The 17,985-nt window shown below is 51.3% G+C and overlaps 1 protein-coding gene across 6 annotated transcripts in view; it reads left to right on the plus strand.

The window, feature by feature from the left end:
• The window catches only part of SLC24A3 (solute carrier family 24 member 3), a 181,061-nt gene that overhangs the window by 11,960 nt on the left and 151,116 nt on the right, over window positions 1-17,985 (plus strand). For 4 of the 6 annotated variants that reach the window (XM_061356932.1, XM_061356933.1, XM_061356934.1 and 1 more), the window contains exon 2: window positions 17,157-17,294. In XM_061356932.1, coding sequence (XP_061212916.1) covers window positions 17,157-17,294 — 138 coding nt within the window. Of the gene's footprint in view, window positions 1-8,709; window positions 8,986-9,959; window positions 10,178-17,156; window positions 17,295-17,985 lie in introns of those variants that run through there. The other 2 variants (XM_061356936.1, XM_061356938.1) reach the window with 2 other exon arrangements.

Genomic DNA, 17,985 nt, shown 5'->3' on the forward strand with positions numbered 1-17,985 from the left:
TTTGGGGATTTTCATTAAATTCTTTTCAGGACATGACATTTTCATGGACAAGTTGCTTCTTCTCTGCTGAGTATTGAGATGGCATCATAAACCACTGTCTTCCTTGTTTCCGTTTTCCCTTTCCTGCTTGTTTGGGCAGAAAGGGAAAGATCAGGGCTGACAGGGCTCTTGAGCTGTAGTTATTCCTGAAGGTCTGTTTGGTCGGGCTTTCATCGATGGTTTAGAATCATAGAATAATCTGGGTTGGAAAGGACCTTCAAAGCTCATCTAGTTCAACCCTTTGCAATGAGCAGGGACATCTCCAGCTTTCTCAGGTTTCTCGGAACCACATCCAGCTTGGCCTGGAATGCTTCCAGGGATGGGGCATCCATCCCCACTGTGGGCAGCCTGTACCAGTGTTTCACCATGCTATAACTAGACTAAATCTCTCCCTTTTAGTTTAAACCCATTGCCCCTTGCCCTGTTGCAGTAGAATGCTGTGTGTGCTTGCATCACACCTCTGCCACTGCACCCTTTCCCTCTCCCTGCTTGCTCAGAGGCTCCCGATGAGGAGCAGTTAAATCAGGTCCATGCTGGACTCATACCACTCTCCAGCCCCTTACAGCAGCTGACTTGGGGTACCTGCTGAGCCCCTGAGGCAGAACAGAGCCTGTTTACTGCTCCAGCACTGCATCCTTGGGCATTAGGGAAGTGTTCTGTTGAGCTGACCCATGTGCTCAGCTGTGTTTGACCAGAAGACGAACACCTCTGTAGTGTGAGAGCTGCTGGTGTTGATGCTGAGCATACAGGTTAGTTCTGGTGAGGCAGTGAAGTTGCACAAAATGTGGCTATTAATGATGACTGTAATTTTGTTCCTATACATTAGCAAGGCTCTTCAGAGCAGAGCTGGAATGGTGTTTCCAAAATCATGGATTGTGTGTCCTCCACCAGCGGAAATGTGGGAATTTCCAAGGTGCTTCCTTCTTGTATCTGGAGATTCTTTTATTTTGCCTTTCCCCCTTTTCTCACCCCCCTCCAACTCTTGAAAGTTTTTTTCCATAGCTTCACAGTGGTATGGATGTGGAGGGAGAGCAGGAGGGGCTGCGTTAGATGCCGGGGCTGCGGCAGCCGTGCACAAGGTTGGAGAGCCAGGCTCTTGCTTGGGGAGCCCCACAGCTCCTTGCTGCAGTCACTCTGGTGGTACAAAGCAGCATCAAGCAAGCAGGAACGCAGCTGTGCGCTCCCTGCCCCGTTCCATGGGTGCTACAGTGCATGGAAGTGTTCACAAACCGTGCAGAGGAGGCCCTCAGTGCCACGGTTTAGTGGTGGGGAATGGTTGGACTGGATGATCTTGAAGGTCGTTTCCCACCCATCTGATTCTGATTCTGTGTGCTCTCCTCAGGGCAGCTGGGGCTGGCACCCATCTGCACGCAGTAACGGGCTGGGCCGGGGCCAGCCTGCGGCAGGGCAGCTCAGTGGGGACACCTGCTGGCGGGGAAGCGGCGGTGCCAGCGGCCTGCGGGAGGCGCTCGCAGCGGCAGTGCCCTTGAAGGGGAGCAGGGGAGGCAGTGCTGGGGCTGGGGCTGCGGCTGCGGCTGCATTGCAGGAGCCTGGCGTGGGAGGGGAGCTGCAGTAGGACACATCTTCCATCTTCCAGGCAGGCAAAGCTGGCAGTCCTGCTGTGGCAGTTTAAAATGGCCCAGGGCTGGTGGGCTTTGTGCCGCTTTTCCTCATTACCAGGTTTAGTTCTAGGTGTGTTTACTGACGTCTAACAAATACAAGAAAGAGGTTTCCTGGGGCTTTCGTATATATTTGTCTGTAATTAAAGTAGGATTAATTGCTCAAAATTGGTTTTATGGGCCTGTTATGAGATCAGCAGATAGGAGCATGGGATAAAGTGCATAATGAATACATTACATTATAAATAATGGACACAGGCAGTGCAAAGGCATCCCTGAAAGGTAATAGCTCTTTCAATATTTAATTAAGCAGGTTCCGTAGGGAAAAGACTCGATGTCACTAAGGTAATTTTCAGCCTGGCTTAGTGACGCATGGATCAGTCAGAATGAGGGCAGAAGCCTGCATACAGCTGGGACTCTTGGTAGGCACAGTTCATGATAATCACAGGGATGTTTTGTTGGCTGGAGAGCTAGTGAGGAGGGATGATGCTGAGGGTTGATAGAGAGGATAGCACCTGGAAGATTGGTTGGAACTAGTGCTTTGCTTCTTTCCTTGAGCTGGAGCTGCTGGTCTAGCAGCATACGAGCCTTGTTCTCCTGCCTGCTTTGTAGAAGAAGCAGGCTTCCCATGAGGAGGATGATGGATGGTTCTCTCCTGCTCTTACAGCCTATTTGCCTGTGACTAGCTGGTTGTGGCAACCCTAGACCAGCTGGCTAGTGGCAGAGAACAGGGTTGAGTGAAGGAGCTAAAACCTCCAAGATGCTGTGTGAGTTGTGAGCCTTCATAGCCTCTTGAGTGCCTTGTGGTGGTTCCTTCTGTAGCTCTTGCTACCCAGTGTTAATGTGAGCCCCACACAGCAGGAACAAAGGAGATGTGTTAGTGCAGGTAGGTCAGTTTTGTAGGGAAAACGGCGCAGCATCAGTTATGAGGCCAACAGCTGCCATCAGCATAGAATAACAGAGTCTCAGACTGGTTTGAGTGGGAAGAGACCTTAAGGCTCCTCCAGCCCCAACCCCTGCCACGGGCAGGGACCCCTTCCACTGGAGCAGCTTGCTCCAAGCCCCTGTGTCCAACCTGGCCTTGAGCACTGCCAGGGATGGGGCAGCCACAGCTTCTCTGGGCACCCTGTGCCAGCGCCTCAGCACCCTCACAGGGAAGAGCTTCTGCCTAAGAGCTCAGCTCAGTCTCCCCTCGGGCAGTTCTTATCTGTGATGGAAGTTGAGTCTCACAGGTTTTCTGAAGGGAAAAAGGACAAGTATTGCCCATCTGCAAGGCCTAACTTCCCACCCATGTCCCCAGCTGCTCATTTGTCATTTCCCATCTCCTCCATGCTCTCATTTCATTATCCTTTCTGTCCCGTTCTCACAGCAGCTCCACTGCAGTTTCACCCGTGCCAGTGTAGTACATGGTTAAATGAGATGCTTTAGTGCGAGGTGGGGAGATGAGGGAAGGTTGCAATGCCCAGGCTGCCCTCCGGCATGTCTCCCATGTCTCTTGCTGAGGTTCCCTGCTTTGTATTTCCCTGTTGGCTGTCAGGCAGCTTTCATAGCACATGAAGGGTGCTTTTAGGGCAGCAAAACCTGGCTACAGTGTTGTGCAGTGGAGCTGAATATCAGAGCAGATGTATCCTCTGGGGCTGAGACCTTGTCTCTGTGCTGCGAAGTGCCTGGGTATGTTTCCAGAACTATGGAAGCAGTAAATAATAACCATTAAACAAATATCAGTTACAGATTTATGTAGTGTTGTTGCAAGGAAACACAAGAGGAAAAGAGTTGTGGGGCAAAGGGAAGGGGGAAATAGTCTTTTTAACTTGAAAACCATGTTTGTATTGAAACTGGACACAAAAAAGCTCCCTTTTCCCTCTTGCTTGTTTATTTTGTGCAAGATTCATTTCTTGTCCTTTATCTTTGTGGAGAAGAGCATAAAAAAAACCCCCTCCTCTGTTCTTTTGTGGTGGCCCCCCTATGATCAGAGTGTTCTGGCGTTCAGGCACCAGACTGGGAGCCAGGGCTTGTGGCAGTCTCTTTTTCTCCTTCCTTTCTTTCGTTCTTGAAAGGGGTGGCTTATTTTTAGTACTTGCAAGACCCATCTTGCTGGAGGGGCACAGCAGGCCTGTTCCATCCACCAGCCATGGGAGCGGCACGTTCACGGAGGGAGCAGGATCTGCTCCTGCTCCTCCTGCCTTTCTCTGCTCTCTTTCTGTTTGTTCTGTTCTTTTGGCAGCCCCAGGACTGTGTTCTTCAGGAGTCAGCTCCAGGCTTTCTGCAGAGGTGGAGGAGCAATGGGGAGCACAGTGGGCACTGGGGGTGGGCCAGGGCCCCTGCCTAGGCTGCTGCCCTCCAGTACCTCCCTGGGAGATGCTGCTTTGGGATGCAGGGTCCTGTCTGCTGGGGCTCCCCTCTAGATACAGACATGGCCCTTGGCTTGCAGGGTGGCTCACTGCTGAGTGTGCAGGAGAGCTGCAAGGGTGACATTTCTTGTAGACTGTAGGGTTCTGTAAAGATTTCCTGGATAATTTTCCTGGTGAAAAGTCATGGTTTCTTGTCTCTTTTTGAGGGATGGGGGAAGAAGAGCTGCTCTGTTTCTTTCCCAGTATGTCTTTATGGTATTTTGAGGCTATGTTTAATTCTGCAGAATTATATTTAGCTAAAAGTGCAAAAGAGGACAAACTAAACCAAAATAAAATACTTTATTCCAGGTTGACTAAAACATTTACTCTGACTCCAACCATCCTTCTTGCCGCTGTGTCAGCTCCAAGTTAGGAGAGAAATACATAACTGGGGGGCAAGGGGGAGTGCCAGAACAAAAACACTCCCATCAAACCAGGTACTTGCCTCTGCCACGGGGGTTTGGAAACAGCTCATTTTTCACTGCTCTAGAAGGTATCTCCATCAGAGAGTTGTGCTACTGCAGTGCATCACCCAAGCCTTCCAAGAGCCAGAGGCCTGTATGGTGACAGTGAGGATCTCAATTACTGCGTTTTCAGCCATGTGAAGTCTTGATTTCCAGGTGGAAGCAGCCACGGGATCTTGGAACTGTGTACAAGTATCGTGGTTTAAGCCCATCCGGCAACCCAGAACCACGCAGCTGCTCACTCACTCCTTCCCCTTCCACCCCCTGCTCCCGGAGGGATGGGAGGGAGAATGGAAAGAATGTGACTCCCACAGGTTGAGACCAGCAGTCCAGTAACTAAGGTATAACACAAACCACACCACTGCTACCACCAATAGCAATAATGATAAGGGAAATAACCAGGGGAGATAATACAACCGCTCACCACCCACTGACCGATGCCCAGCCCAACCGAGCAGTGATCTAACCCTGCCAGATAGCTCCCCCCAGTTCCTATACTGGGCATGACGTGCTGTGGTATGGAATACCCCTTTGGTCAGTTTGGGCCAGGTGTCCTGTCTCTGCTTCCCCCCGGCTTCCCCTCCTCCCTGGCAGAGCATGAGGCTCCCAAAGTCCTTGGTCAGAGTAATCATTACTGAGCAACAACTAAAACATCAGTGCTATCAGCGCTGTTCCCAGGCTGGAAGTCAAAACCACAGCACTGCACCAGCTACTAAGAAGGAGCAAAATGACTGCTACTGCTGAACCTGGGACAAGAAAGTAGCACTGTTACTGATGGGAAGTCAGCTTTAGGTTATTCTCAGGTCAGAGTTGCTAATTGTTTCCTTGTCGTCTACCATGAGAAAAGAAAACCATGATGTGTGAATTTGATGCAGCAGCCTGGGCTGATCAGGGCAGCCATCCATAGCCCATTCTTGCTGCTGCAATTCTTGCCCTTTTTGCCTTCCCTTTCCCCTCCCCTCCCCTCTGAAGTCAGAGGGACCTTTCCTGTTGATATCACTGTGCCATCCAAAGCCCATGTTATGGACAGTGGCCCAGGGGGATTTTTGACCAGTGGTTTGGATAGCTGGCAGCTGGGAGGGTTGGTGAATTGAGTTGAGGAGGTTGCTGACAGGAGAAAAGGGAGCTCAGAGCGAGCTTTGGTAAGATGCAGAACAGGGAAAGAGCAGGGAACTTTGGAGTTCTGAATCCACTTTGGGATTGCCCAGCATCCATCGCAGGGAGAACAGCAGGGAGCGTGGCTGGAAGGAGCTTGGGTCAGGGAGAGGAGCTGCCCTGAGGACGTGTTAGAGAGGGGTATTTGTTGCACATCTTCTTTTTGTGCCTCTGAAAACTTCCTCTATTTATTAGGGAGGAGAAAAAAAGTGCTGACATCTACTGCAGGGCAGTGCAAAGGAAGCTGCGTTGTTATATCCCTGAAATTCACCTCTGTAGCAGCCACAGATGCAATGGGAGACAAAACCAGACCTAGCTGGGCAGTATTAGGAGACTGTCCCATTTCTGGAACATCACAGGGCAGAAGAAATGGGCACCAGCTCTGTCAGGAGCGGTGCAGGGTGCCAGGGCGCAGTGGAAATCGCACCTGGCAGGCAGCAGAGGAAACATCGACAGCATCCAGACCTTCCATTTGTAACTGGTGACATGTTAATGGCGTGAGAGTGCCAGTGAAGAGACCTCTGAGAAATGGGGGTAGGGAATGAGGTTAAAAATACCGAATGCTGTTGTGGGAATCAGTGGGAAACTGTCACCTTGAGCATTGGGTGGGAGGAAGCAGGGGAATAGGGAATGACCAAGGAAAACCAAAGAAAATTCCTAGAGGCATGTGAAGATTATAATAAGAAGAAGAGTACTGTTTAGTTTGGAGCTGGATCCCAGGAGGCATGACAGGGAGACCTAAACCTGGTATTTTTACCAGGTGCTGAGCAGTTTCTTTGCACTTCTGTGTAAAGCATGAAGTGAATGCTCAGCGTAATGGTCAAGCTGACAGAATAATTAAGAAAACATCTGCACAGAGGGGTAAGGAACAGCCTGGGAAGCTGGGAGCAATCCCACCTCCAGTGACAAGTGTCGGCACAAGACAGCCAACAGGAAATCTTGTCTTCACTTAACCAAGCCTAACCCCAGCACTGTTCATGATGGTGGAGAAGCGTACACAGAAACCCACGGCTCACATGGAGTCCGAGCATCAGAGATGAGTTGCACCTTGTGCAGGGTCTGAGCTGGAGGTGTTCTACTGACCTGGAGAGCTAGCAGACCTGAAGCTAGCTTTTGAGAGATCAGGTGTTTCCTAAAACCCCTCTTGTTTACCTGTAAATAAAAGCCTCTATCCAAATGCCTGTTCTATAAGAATATAGGATGTCACAGAGCTCATCAATTTAGAGAAATCCATGTTCTTCCATGCTTTCATGTTATTGAAAGAGACTGTTTCATCTCCTTCCTGCTCTGCTTTCCTTGAGGAAAAACTGCTGTTACTTTTGGCTTTACCCATACCCTTTGGGAAGGTAAAATGGGATACATGCTATCTGTGTGAAGTTACTTAAAATCCATTCTGGGAAGACTTCTCAGGTTTTGAAGCAAGTGAAAGAGGTGAAGCATGCTCCTGGTTAAGGCATCTTCTCAGTGCCTGGTTGAGCTGCTGATACTCAGCACCCCTGGTAACGGGGTGTGTGATCACTGTGGGGCGGTCCAGGGTCGGCACAGAGATGAAGTGCTGTAGGACGTTGTTCCTTCACCCCTTCTCGTGCAGTGAGCCCCAGTCCTCACCGTTCTGGAGCAGGGATGAGGCTACTGCTGCTTAGGGGAGACAAAGGGAAGTGCTCTATTGGCATTTAGCTGCTGAGCACGAGGGATGGCCTAAGTACCTTAAACAGAAAAACTCGGTTTGCATCGTCCAGCGTCTAGATTTCAGCCTGTCCTCCCTATTAGGGCACTGCTGTGGTGTGTTCAGTTACTGCATCTGCCTCCTGCTAAGAATCATACAAACGTGTAGGGAGAAGGAGGTCTTGTGCAGAGCTGAGGCAGCTGGAGAGTGAGATCCATGACAGAGACACGGAGCATGTGGCTGAGGTCACAGTGAGTTTGTGGCGAATGGGGATTAAACTTCCATCTCTTAAATCATTGCCTCATGTTCTGGCTGCAGGCTGCAGTTTGTGTGTGGCTTATCTTGACTTGTGCAGCCAGGAGGGGAGTTTTCAAAGTATGTTCTGGGCCCCTCACTCCAAGAGAGACACTGAGGGGCTGGAGTGGGGCCAGAGAAGGGCAATGGAGCTGGTGCAGGGCCTGGAGCACAGGGGTGATGGGGAAGGGCTGAGGGACCGGGAGGGTTCAGATGGAGAAGAGAAGGCTCAGGGGGGACCTGATGGCTGCCTCCAACTGCCTGACAGGAGGATGGAGCCAGGAGGGGCTGGGCTCTGCTCCCAAGGAACAAGGGATGGGACAAGAGGAACCGGCCTCAAGCTGCACCAGGGCAGGTTTAGATGGAGCTGAGGAACAATTCCTGCCCCAGAGGGTGCTCAGGCATTGGAACAGGCTGCCCAGGGCAGGGCTGCAGGCACCGGCCCTGCAAGTGTTCACACCCCCTGGAGACGAGGCCTCAGTGCCATGGGTTAGGGGTGGCCTTGGCAGTGCTGGGGTAAGGGTTGGACTGGGTGAGCTTGAAGGGCTTTTCCAACCTGGTGGATTCTGTGATCTCTTGCAAAGGTACTTTTCCATCCCGCAAACTTTGCTGCACAAAGTGCTGCAGGTGATGAAGGTCAGAGCTGTGGGTGCTGCCTGGCACCCCCATATTCAAAGTCTCATGTGGTGCCCATGGGTGCCAGCGCTGCAAGGGGTGCTCTGGGCAGGGGGAATGGCTTGAACCTGCCCGAGGGGAGACTGAGCTGAGCTCTTAGGCAGAAGCTCTTCCCTGTGAGGGTGCTGAGGCGCTGGCACAGGGTGCCCAGAGAAGCTGTGGCTGCCCCATCCCTGGCAGTGCTCAAGGCCAGGTTGGACACAGGGGCTTGGAGCAAGCTGCTCCAGTGGAAGGGGTCCCTGCCCGTGGCAGGGGTTGGAGCTGGAGGAGCTCTAAGGTCGCTGCTGACCCAAACCACTGTGTTTCTAGGAAAGCTCTTCCTGGCCTGAAAAGTTTTCTTTGCCTTCAGGCTGGGAGCAGAGGAAGACTCAAGCAGAACACATGTGGGAATGGCACTTTCAGGCGGTCAGTAGCTTTTCAGAGTTAAAATAACCCCCAAATCACCTGTTTTACTGTTCTCCATGTGATGCTGGTGTTGACCTTCAGAGCGTGCTCTGCCTGAGCTGAGTTTGCAGCGATGCTCACAGGTGTTGGTCATGAGGGCTGGTGATGACCGGGAGGGGCAGAAGCTTCTTGAGGTCCTTGGTGGGCTCCTGTGCTCTTTGCTGGGGGAGAGCTGGTGACTGTGTCTGGAGGTGTGTGGCACCCATGTTGGGCTCAGTGGGAGCACTGGAACTGAGAAGGTGAGTGCATGGGAGCACAGAGGCTGTGTAGTTCCAGAGGTGTACCTGGTCTTTTGCCTTGCTCCTCTGAGAGTGCATGTGAGGGAAGAGGGGTACAGAGGCAGTGCTTTCATAGAATCACTGATTTCGAAGGGACCTTAAAGCTCATCCAGTTCCAACCCCCTGCCATAGGCAGGGACACCTTCCACTGGGCAAGGCTGGAACTGGATGAGCTTTAAGGTCCCTTTCAATCCAAACCGTTCTGTGATTTGCAGAAGTGGCGAGGAGGGGAGATCTGTGAGCATGGGGTGAGGTGCTGCTCAGCAGCAGGGAATGCACCGAGATGTCCTGGTGCTCTGGTGCCTTGAGCAGTGCTCCAGTTAGTTCAGGTGAGTCATGCTCACCATTAAGACACTCCTGCCGTGCCTGTTTACACCGGGACCCTGAGGTCTCCTCTGTCATTACTGTTTGCAGCCTGCAGGTCTGTCCCTTAGCTGTGCCTTTGCCTTGTCAGCGGCTCTCAGTGCTGGCAGTGCACAGGGGCAGGGCTGGCGCTGTGCAGTGAAAGGTGCTGGTCCCTGGTTCGGGAGCACATCCCGTGATGCTGCTCTCAGGCATCCTCTGTTCTTCCCAAGCAAGCTGTGTGTCTGCCCTGCGCCTACAGCTCCTGCTCTGTGCCCAGTTAGGTTTGGAGGCCTTTGGTGCAGGGACCATCTCCTGTTTATTAAGTGCCTGGCTCTGGCCTCTGTGCCCTATTCATGTTATAGAAGTATTAACAGCAGTGGTGCCTCTTCTTCCCAGCCCTTCTGCACCTTCCCATGCAGGTTGGCATATGTGGAAATACAGCTTTGAAATCAGCTGTGAGGAGCAGGCTGCTCTTCAAAGCTGGGTGCTGGGTTTCTGGATTTTTTTGTTTGATTTTTTTAATTCTCCCCTGAGGATGCTCTATTTATGGTCTTTGCTGCTGATGATTTTGAAAGGAAAGCATCTCCCAAACCACTCTGTAAAGAAAGATAATCAGTTATGAACTGCTTATGCAATCCTGAGCTCAGACTGTGCTGTGGCAACCTGCAGGAGATCTGATAAACCCGTGAGCAGGGGCTGCTTGGGCACTCACTTGCAGGGCAAGGGTGAGAAGGGCAACTCGAGCACTGCTGTGGTGAATTCAGCTGAGTCCTGCTCTGCGGAGAGGATTCCTCTGGTCCATCTCGAGGTAACCACAGTGCTGCCCCCCGCCTCTGCTGCTCTCTTAGCAGGGTGACTGTGCTTGCCTGTTCCAGCTTTTTTCTTCTCCAGAAATACCTCCCTTTTGCATTCAGTGGAGGAGAATTTCAGGGAGAGGCAGAGATTCAGTGAGCTGAAAGGGGAGGGTGTAAAACTGGCCCTCCAAAACTGCTACCGTCAGAACATGGATAGAAGGGGCAGAGAGAGGAAGGAGGGCAGGCATGTTCCAGGAGTTGTGCTGGCTTTGGTGTTGGCCAGCAGGATCCAGCAGTCTGCATGGAAAGTCCTTCACTGTCCATGAGAGCCGAGGGCTCGGCCAGCTCTGCGCAGTCCCTTGCAGCGATGCATCGTGCTTGTGGGAGGCCATGGTGATAGATCTGGCCCTTTGGCTGGCCCTGTCAGCTCTGCGCTGCTCCGGCTTGCTGCTCACCAGCACATGGCATCTTCACTGCTCCTCAGCATTATGGGGCCACATCCTCCACTGCTGTAAACCAGTTCCTGCACTGGAGTTACCCCCCTTTCCCCCAGCTGAGCATCATGCCAGTGTAGTTGTTAGTGCCCTCCCCCCCATTAATTTAAACTTGTCCAATGACTCAGCCCCATCCTGGATGAGAAGGGCTGTGATACACTCCTGTTGAGGTACCACCATACACCAGCCTGATGCAGGAGAGCTTTCCATGGCCTTTCCTTAGCAAACCTCGAGACCCTGATTCACACACTTGTCTTCCTCGTAACGTTTTGTTGTTGTTATTTCCCACTAATTATGAGGTAATGGATGGTTTTGGAGGCTTTGATGAAATGACCTCATTGCTTCATGGCCAGGTCCATGGCGGGGGGGTGGAACTCGATGATCTTAAGGTCCTTTGCAACCCTAACTATTCTATGATTCTATGAAGTGACCTGATTTCAGTGGGGGGGACGTGGGGGGTATTTGGTTTTTAATCAGCAGCCTGGAGAGAAAGATGCTGCTAAGTTTCTCTCCCTCACGTGGTGGGATACACTTGGAGGAGATGCTTTGTGTATGCATTACATGCTCAGTATCATGATTAGTGTGAGCTTGCTGTGTTGCTTGCTGTGTGCTTGGATAGTGCAGCATGTAGGGCAGGGGCTGCTTGCGTGTGGTGCCATACACTGTGGTGTCCCCTCCGGTCTACAGCCACTCAGTGCTGCTGGACCAGAAGTAAGGACCAGTCCGAACAGGCAGCTGTGCTCCTTTATAGCACAATAAAACGATTTAAAAGGGTCTTCATCTGTGTAGTTGTGTTAAGTAAACTTGTGTGGAAATAGTCTTTGATGGGAAGCCCTGTGGCTGAGGGCAAGGCAGGTAAAATCACAGACTGATTCGGGTTGGAAGGGACCTTAAAGCTCCTCCAGCTCCAACCCCTGCCACAGGCAGGGACCCCTTCCACTGGAGCAGCTTGCTCCAAGCCCCTGTGTCCAACCTGGCCTTGAGCACTGCCAGGGATGGGGCAGCCACAGCTTCTCTGGGCACCCTGTGCCAGCGCCTCAGCACCCTCACAGGGAAGAGCTTCAATCTGCCCTCTGTCAGCTTATCTCACCTAACCTCAGTCATGTCTTATGAGGTGAACTGGGGTGGTTTTGTTGCATTCAGCTATCAAAGTCATGCTGGACCCTGAGCTCTGCACCAGGCTTCTTCGTTTCCTGTTAGAAACTGGATGTCTGCTCTGAGGCCCTGCGGTGTCTGGGGCTCGTTGGGATTCCTGTGCCTTGATGCTGGAAATAAATACGCTTGTCTGCAATTGGTGTGCTGTCGGGGCGCATAGGGATGTTGTATCCCATCATAAAGTAGGAGTCTTCATGCTGAGGAGTGCAGATAGGATGTGTTGAGCTGTGTTTCTGCAGTGCTGGAAGTCACAAACTCCAGTCAGAGCCTCCTGGAATAGTGTAAGGAGCTCTTGAGTTTGCGCGCAGCGTGGGGACCTGGGTCGCGCACAGCGTGGGGACCTGGGTCGCGCGCGGCGTGGGGACCTGGGTCGTGCGCGGCGTGGGGACCTGGGTCGCGCGCAGCGTGGGGATCTGGGTCGCGCGCGGCGTGGGGACCTGGGTCGCAGGCAGTGTTGGCAGGGGTTCTGTCTGAGCAGTTGGGTCAGTTCTTCCTTCCACTCGCCTTCACTTTCATCACTGTGAGTAGAAGAGCTCAGCTCTTGCTGGAGAGCCTGTTCCCAGTGAGCTGCACCCCGCTCGGCCAGATTGCCGAGCGTCTGCATTGCCCTGTTGTGCTGTGAGCTGCAGGGCAGGCACCGAGACAGGGAAAAATGCCTCGTGTGTGCTCATTGTCCGTGGGAATGTCTCTGGGAAGAAGCACAGCTAAGCTCTCCGTAACCTGGGTTCTCAGTGTGTAATGCAGAACTGGTGCTGGGTAACTGGAGTTGTGGAAAATACCTTGTGGTGATGTTTAGTGCTTGAAAAACAGAATTCATCCGCTTTGAAATGTGCCATGCTCCAGAACTGTGGGAAAACTGCCTATTGTAGCAAAGTTTTTAAAGATGTCATGGTATTACTTTATTATAAAGCCAGCAGCTAAGACATTAATAAGAAAAATGTCCAATTTGTACACTGGCCTGAACCAAATGACAGCGTAGCTAATGCAGGATGTTTAATAGTCTTTGCCTCTGCTGAGAAAATGGCAGAAATGGCTTTGGCATGCTTCCCATTAAAAATCATCCAGTTCTGAATAACTGCAAAAAGAAAGAAAGCCATTTACTTTCCTCTTGCAACCTTTCATATTTCTCCTTGGAAAGAAGAGTTTCGCTCATTCCTTGCTGTTCTTGTAGCCTCTCTGCAGGATACTGGAATTCTGCTCTCCATTTTGCTGGCTGTGATTTTAGTGTATATTGAAATCAAGGGATGGGGCCCTCATTTAGTGACATCAGGGCCTAGGCCCTGCAGCCCTTGGCAGCTGATGTGGAGCTTCAAGTCAGTGTAAGCTCTGCCTTGGAACAGGTGAATCAAGGGTTGCACAATCAGAACTGAAGAGCCAAAAGCACATGTTGCAAAAACTTGTTCTCAAAGAGAACTTGTGATCATGGCATCTGCCTTTTCAAAGCTGTCCCGAGGAGCTGATTGTGTAATATTTGTAGCTCAGAATATACTGGTGTGTTTTCCACAAGTGAGCCTGAGGTGCTGGTGCTCCTTCTGTGGTTCTGTAGCAGCCCAAGGGGGGACCTCACCAGTGCAGGTGGGAATCACAGACTGGGTTGGGTTGGAAGGGACCTCAAAGCTCCTCCAGCTCCAACCCCTGCCAAGGGCAGGGACCCCTTCCACTGGAGCAGCTTGCTCCAAGCCCCTGTGTCCAACCTGGCCTTGAGCACTGCCAGGGATGGGGCAGCCACAGCTTCCTTGGGCAGCCTGTGCCAGTGTCTCACTGCTAGCATGGGAAGGTGCTGTGGCAGCCGGGTCTGGCCATGGTGTTGGTGGCATGCTGTCATCCCAGTCGTGGTGGAATGCTATGGCCGAGGTGACGTCACTGGTGCTGCAGCACTCCTTGGTGGTGGTGATTCTGCCTTATGCCAGCAGCTGAAGCAGGGAGAGATGCTGCCAGCTCAGAAGGGGGATGCCTGCTGCATCCACCAGATGGTGAGGTCTGTGCTGTATGCACATGTGAAGGGTTAAACCACAGCTGGCACCAGTTCCTCTGTCACTGAATCTGTCAGCACACAGATCCAGGTTCCTGGGAGGGAGATGGGTGTGCAGCCTATGCCGCAGGGCCAGGCATAGAGCTGCCTGTGGCCCCCTGGTACTTGTCATAAAACGTCCTTGTTAACAAGGTTAGGATCTTGATGTGTCCCTGTTTTCACAGGGAAATCCTTGGAAGGTCAGACCTTTGCAAAAGCATCTCCTTGTTTCTGTAACTTCTGTTTTCTATAGCTCTGTCAAGCCAAGTGTGTTCCAGAGAGGAGATACTAAAGGCAGGATTTGGGGGTCAGCAGATTGCGAGTCCTGCTGTGGAGCAACCAACCCTGCTTGAACCTGGAGGTACCAGAGGAGAGCTTTTAACAGTGCAAGTCACAGCCACATCCCAACAAGTTCACCCATGGACCAGCTCTGCTGCTATTTACGCTGATTTGTGTGAATGCCGAGTGTAGCCTTTATAAACATTTTTAATGCCAAATTAAGCTTTTCCCCTTCCAAAGTCACCTCAGATGACTTGCTTCTTCTCTACCTCTCGCTTGGAGAGGTTTGCCCTCTGGGAGGGAGACGTGTTCTGGGCTGGGGCAGCAGGAGGGTCTGTGCAGAACCTATGGGAGCTGCAGCCCTTACAGGTTCTCCTCCTGCCTTCTCTCTGTGCCGTGGTGCAGCAGTGGTGCCTGGGGACGAATCTCTGCTTTGGAAAGAGCTCGTGTGTGGAGCTGAACTGCTCAGCTCGGGTTACTGGAGTGTTTATTATTATGGGAGATGCCTGATGCTGCACTATTGCATGTGCTCCTCCTGAGAAGCTGCTGTTTGTGTATGTTTCGCTTGCAGCGTAAGCTCTTGCCCCTGCTCACAGACTAAACAAATAGCATTCTCTAAAGTTTGTAGAGCATCACAAGTGCAAAGTCCTTGAACCTTCAAATACCTCTGCTTAGTTTACTGAGTTAAACACTTCTTTGCTTAGAAAGGAGGGGTGTTGAGGCTGCTGGTGCAGCTGTGGATGCTCCTCAGAAAGGCCCACACCTGCCTGCCTTGGGAGCATTGGAGCATTGCTGTCCTTGCAGTGGGATGCAAGTTTCCAGGCAGCCCCTTTCCAGGCATTGCCTCCCCATTGGTGCAGTGACAGGAGAGCTGCCATGGCAAGACAGAGAGGTCTCAGGCTGGCCACCTCTCTCAATGGAATTGGTCAGAAAGTCTAACAAAAGGGTTTGGAGCTGCAAGAACCTTTTCCTTTATCCTGGATCTGAGACATTGCCTCTAGATCTGAATTTTCCACTGCTCTTTGCTTATAATCTGTCTCCAAAGTGCTGGTTGAAACAGGGAATAGCTCAGATTTAAAGGTGGTTTTGAAGCATGAGGCATTGGGTGAAGAATCAAGCTTCCATGGACCCCTGGTGCTGTGAATGAATTCCCTGCATGGAGTAGAGCCGGTTGTTTCCCATTGTCCTCAAGGTTCCATGGATGTTGGACAGACAGTTGCACGTTGTCAGTGGGCAGGACAGGCAGGCCCTGCCACAACACAGGAGACAACCCATGGGCAGTGCCAGTGATAGGCACGTGAAGAGTAGCTTCGGTAGCAAAGTGCTTGTGAGAAAGCCCATGTTCTGCTTGGTGGAAAGATGGATGGGTGTATGGAAATCTCTCTCAAGTGCTGCTTGTTACTGGATGTGCCCAAGGTCTCTGCTGTGAGATAGCTGATTTGGGCTGCGTGCCTGCCTCAGGCGGATGCAAGAGAGGGGTTTTTTTCCCTCCTTGAATCTCAACCTCCATAGGATGCACAGGACTGACACATGAGCACACGCGTTCAGCTCGTGAGGCAGACGTGGCATAGCCAAGGCTGACCAGCCTTGTGCCAAGAACACCATGGAAATGAGCCAGCTGCTTTTGTTGACATTGATAAAATAGTTTCACTTCCCAGCACCAAGGCAAAGCTGAGGTGGGGAGTAAAGCAAAGAGCCAGGAGTGATGAGACAAAGTGGTGCGTTACCTTTTGTGGGGTTACTTGCTGTGTACTTGTACCTGAAACCAGGCTGTGCACTGAGCCTGAGTCGTGAAGCAGCTCCAGTGTGATGTGCTGGGCTGCTGCTGAGCGCTGGGGGTTGGTGTGGTGTGTCTTCCGTTTGTTATGTACAAACTGGGCTTGGTGCCCAGTGAGTTGGCTTTCTGGTGTGTTTCTTGCTCAGCTATCACTGCCTGCACTCGCTTCTCAATATTCACTTGTCAGTTCCTTGTGCCTTCTCAGCAGCAAAGTCCTGGTGCTAGCCACTTTCATCCTTCACTGGAGTCCAAGATGTGCTGCGTCAGACTCCTTATTTGGCTGCTCTTTGCTCCATCCTTGCCTTCCAGATGGTGATTCTTGTTTCACTGGGTAGATGACATGGGAATAGAGTCTTGGGGGTTTTCTTGGTATTCTCAATCAATCGTATAGCACTGAGGCTTCAGTAGTGTCCAGCTGGTTTGCAGTCAGGTCTGGAGCTTGCTGGCAAAGAAACTGGTGAGCAAAAGTCCCATGGCTGGTGTTGGGAAGCCGAGAGGTCAGTCAGTGTGCAAGCACACTTGTTAGGAGGACAGGGCATGGTGAAGAGCGCACTTAACCCCTGGGTCGGGAATGGTTGACTCCTGGTTTATCCCTTTTCAGTGTTATATGAAGTACTTGCCCCTGATGTTTACAGACTTTTCTTAATGGTTGGGAGTAGGGAGAGCTCCTACAGTGACTTGGAGGCACTCTGGGGCTTTGTTGGGTTTGTGTTGGGTGGGGATAATGGTGTCGCTGGGCTTAGGAAGAGCTGTTTTGAGAATGCCAAACGTCTGTGTCCAGCGCTGTATTTCTGAGGCCTCCTTCGGCAGCAGGTTGGATTGCAGGCCTAAACAGGAATGGCTTAAATGTTGTGTAAGCCTGTGCAAAATCCAGCAGCGTTTTGCTGATGCTTAAGAGCAGTGCAGTGCTATACAAGTGCGAAGTTGAGGTGGTTTTGCTGTGTGTGGTGGTGGTTTGTAGGGTTTTTGTTTTGTTCTGTTTTATTTTGGTTTTTATCCAGAACAACGGTGGCTCTCCAGTGTTTAACTGACCGAAGCTTACAACTTCTTGTGAAACCCCAGATGCTCTTCCAGTATAGAACTGTGAAGTTGTGGCAGAATGAACCCGACTCCTAATGTTTCTGGGCTAACTGGGATGTGGAGCTAATGGCAGCACGCCTTTCCAGAGGGATTAGAAATAGTGCTGTTTTTAACCCAAGGGATATGGGGTTTGAAATGCAAATGTTTTGGCTGCCTTCCCTGTGCAGTCTCATGTATCTGCTGCTCTTTCGCTTTAGGTTATGGTGCCCTGAGCTATTCTGTGGAAAGGAATGACAAACGGAGCGGGAGACAGCTACTGCAGACGAATGAGGAGAACACGACTGATGTCCCGGAGGAAGGAGGGCAGCTCTATGTCAGAAACTGCACTGAACCCGGTAGGAATGCAAGTTACTTCTGCCTCCTCCGTCTTACAGTTGACTTTCTCCCCTCCAGGTGTCTGTGTTGGCATCACCTTTACTGCCGCAAACTTGTACTTACTAATTTTTAAGTCAGTAAACACGGATGTTGTTTTCCTTTTGTGCATGCACCTTGTGGGTACTGCAGATTCCCTCAGCATCCAGGGCTCAGAGGAAGACTTGCTGTCTCAGAGCTGGAATACAGGACAATGTTTAGTACATACTAATAGCCAAGTGCTGAGATCATAAGCAGCATTCTTCTGTGGTTCTTGCGTAAACACTGTGTGTGGTTCTAACAGTGGGATTTGCGTAGGCATGGTGTGTGTTAGTAGGATTATTACCTGAGAAATCAGTAGGTAGTCACATATTTAGTGCAAGTACCTCCATCAGCAGTGGGCCCAAAGAAACCCAGTCTTCTGTAGCTTGAGGTTGGGTTGATCTGCTGATGAGAAATAGGGCTTGGTTTGCAATGTGGCTTTTTCTTCAGGGAGGGACCTTAGCAGGGTCCTCTTCATCTCCTTGACTCTTAGTCCTGGGTTCAGCTTAAACTACGACATTCCTGTTTTCATGAAACTCGTGCCCCAGTTCCTCAGGGTTCTGCCTGCAGCTGGAGTTAAGGCACACTGGCGCTGGTATTTAACTGCAGGAGAGGAGCTCATGTGCTTTGGAA

This window comes from Neopsephotus bourkii, unplaced genomic scaffold (genome assembly GCF_033783945.1).
Source record: "Neopsephotus bourkii isolate Nb327-2 ecotype Australia unplaced genomic scaffold, CSIRO-AGI_Nbou_v1 NB_873, whole genome shotgun sequence".
Lineage (NCBI taxonomy): Eukaryota > Metazoa > Chordata > Aves > Psittaciformes > Psittacidae > Neopsephotus > Neopsephotus bourkii.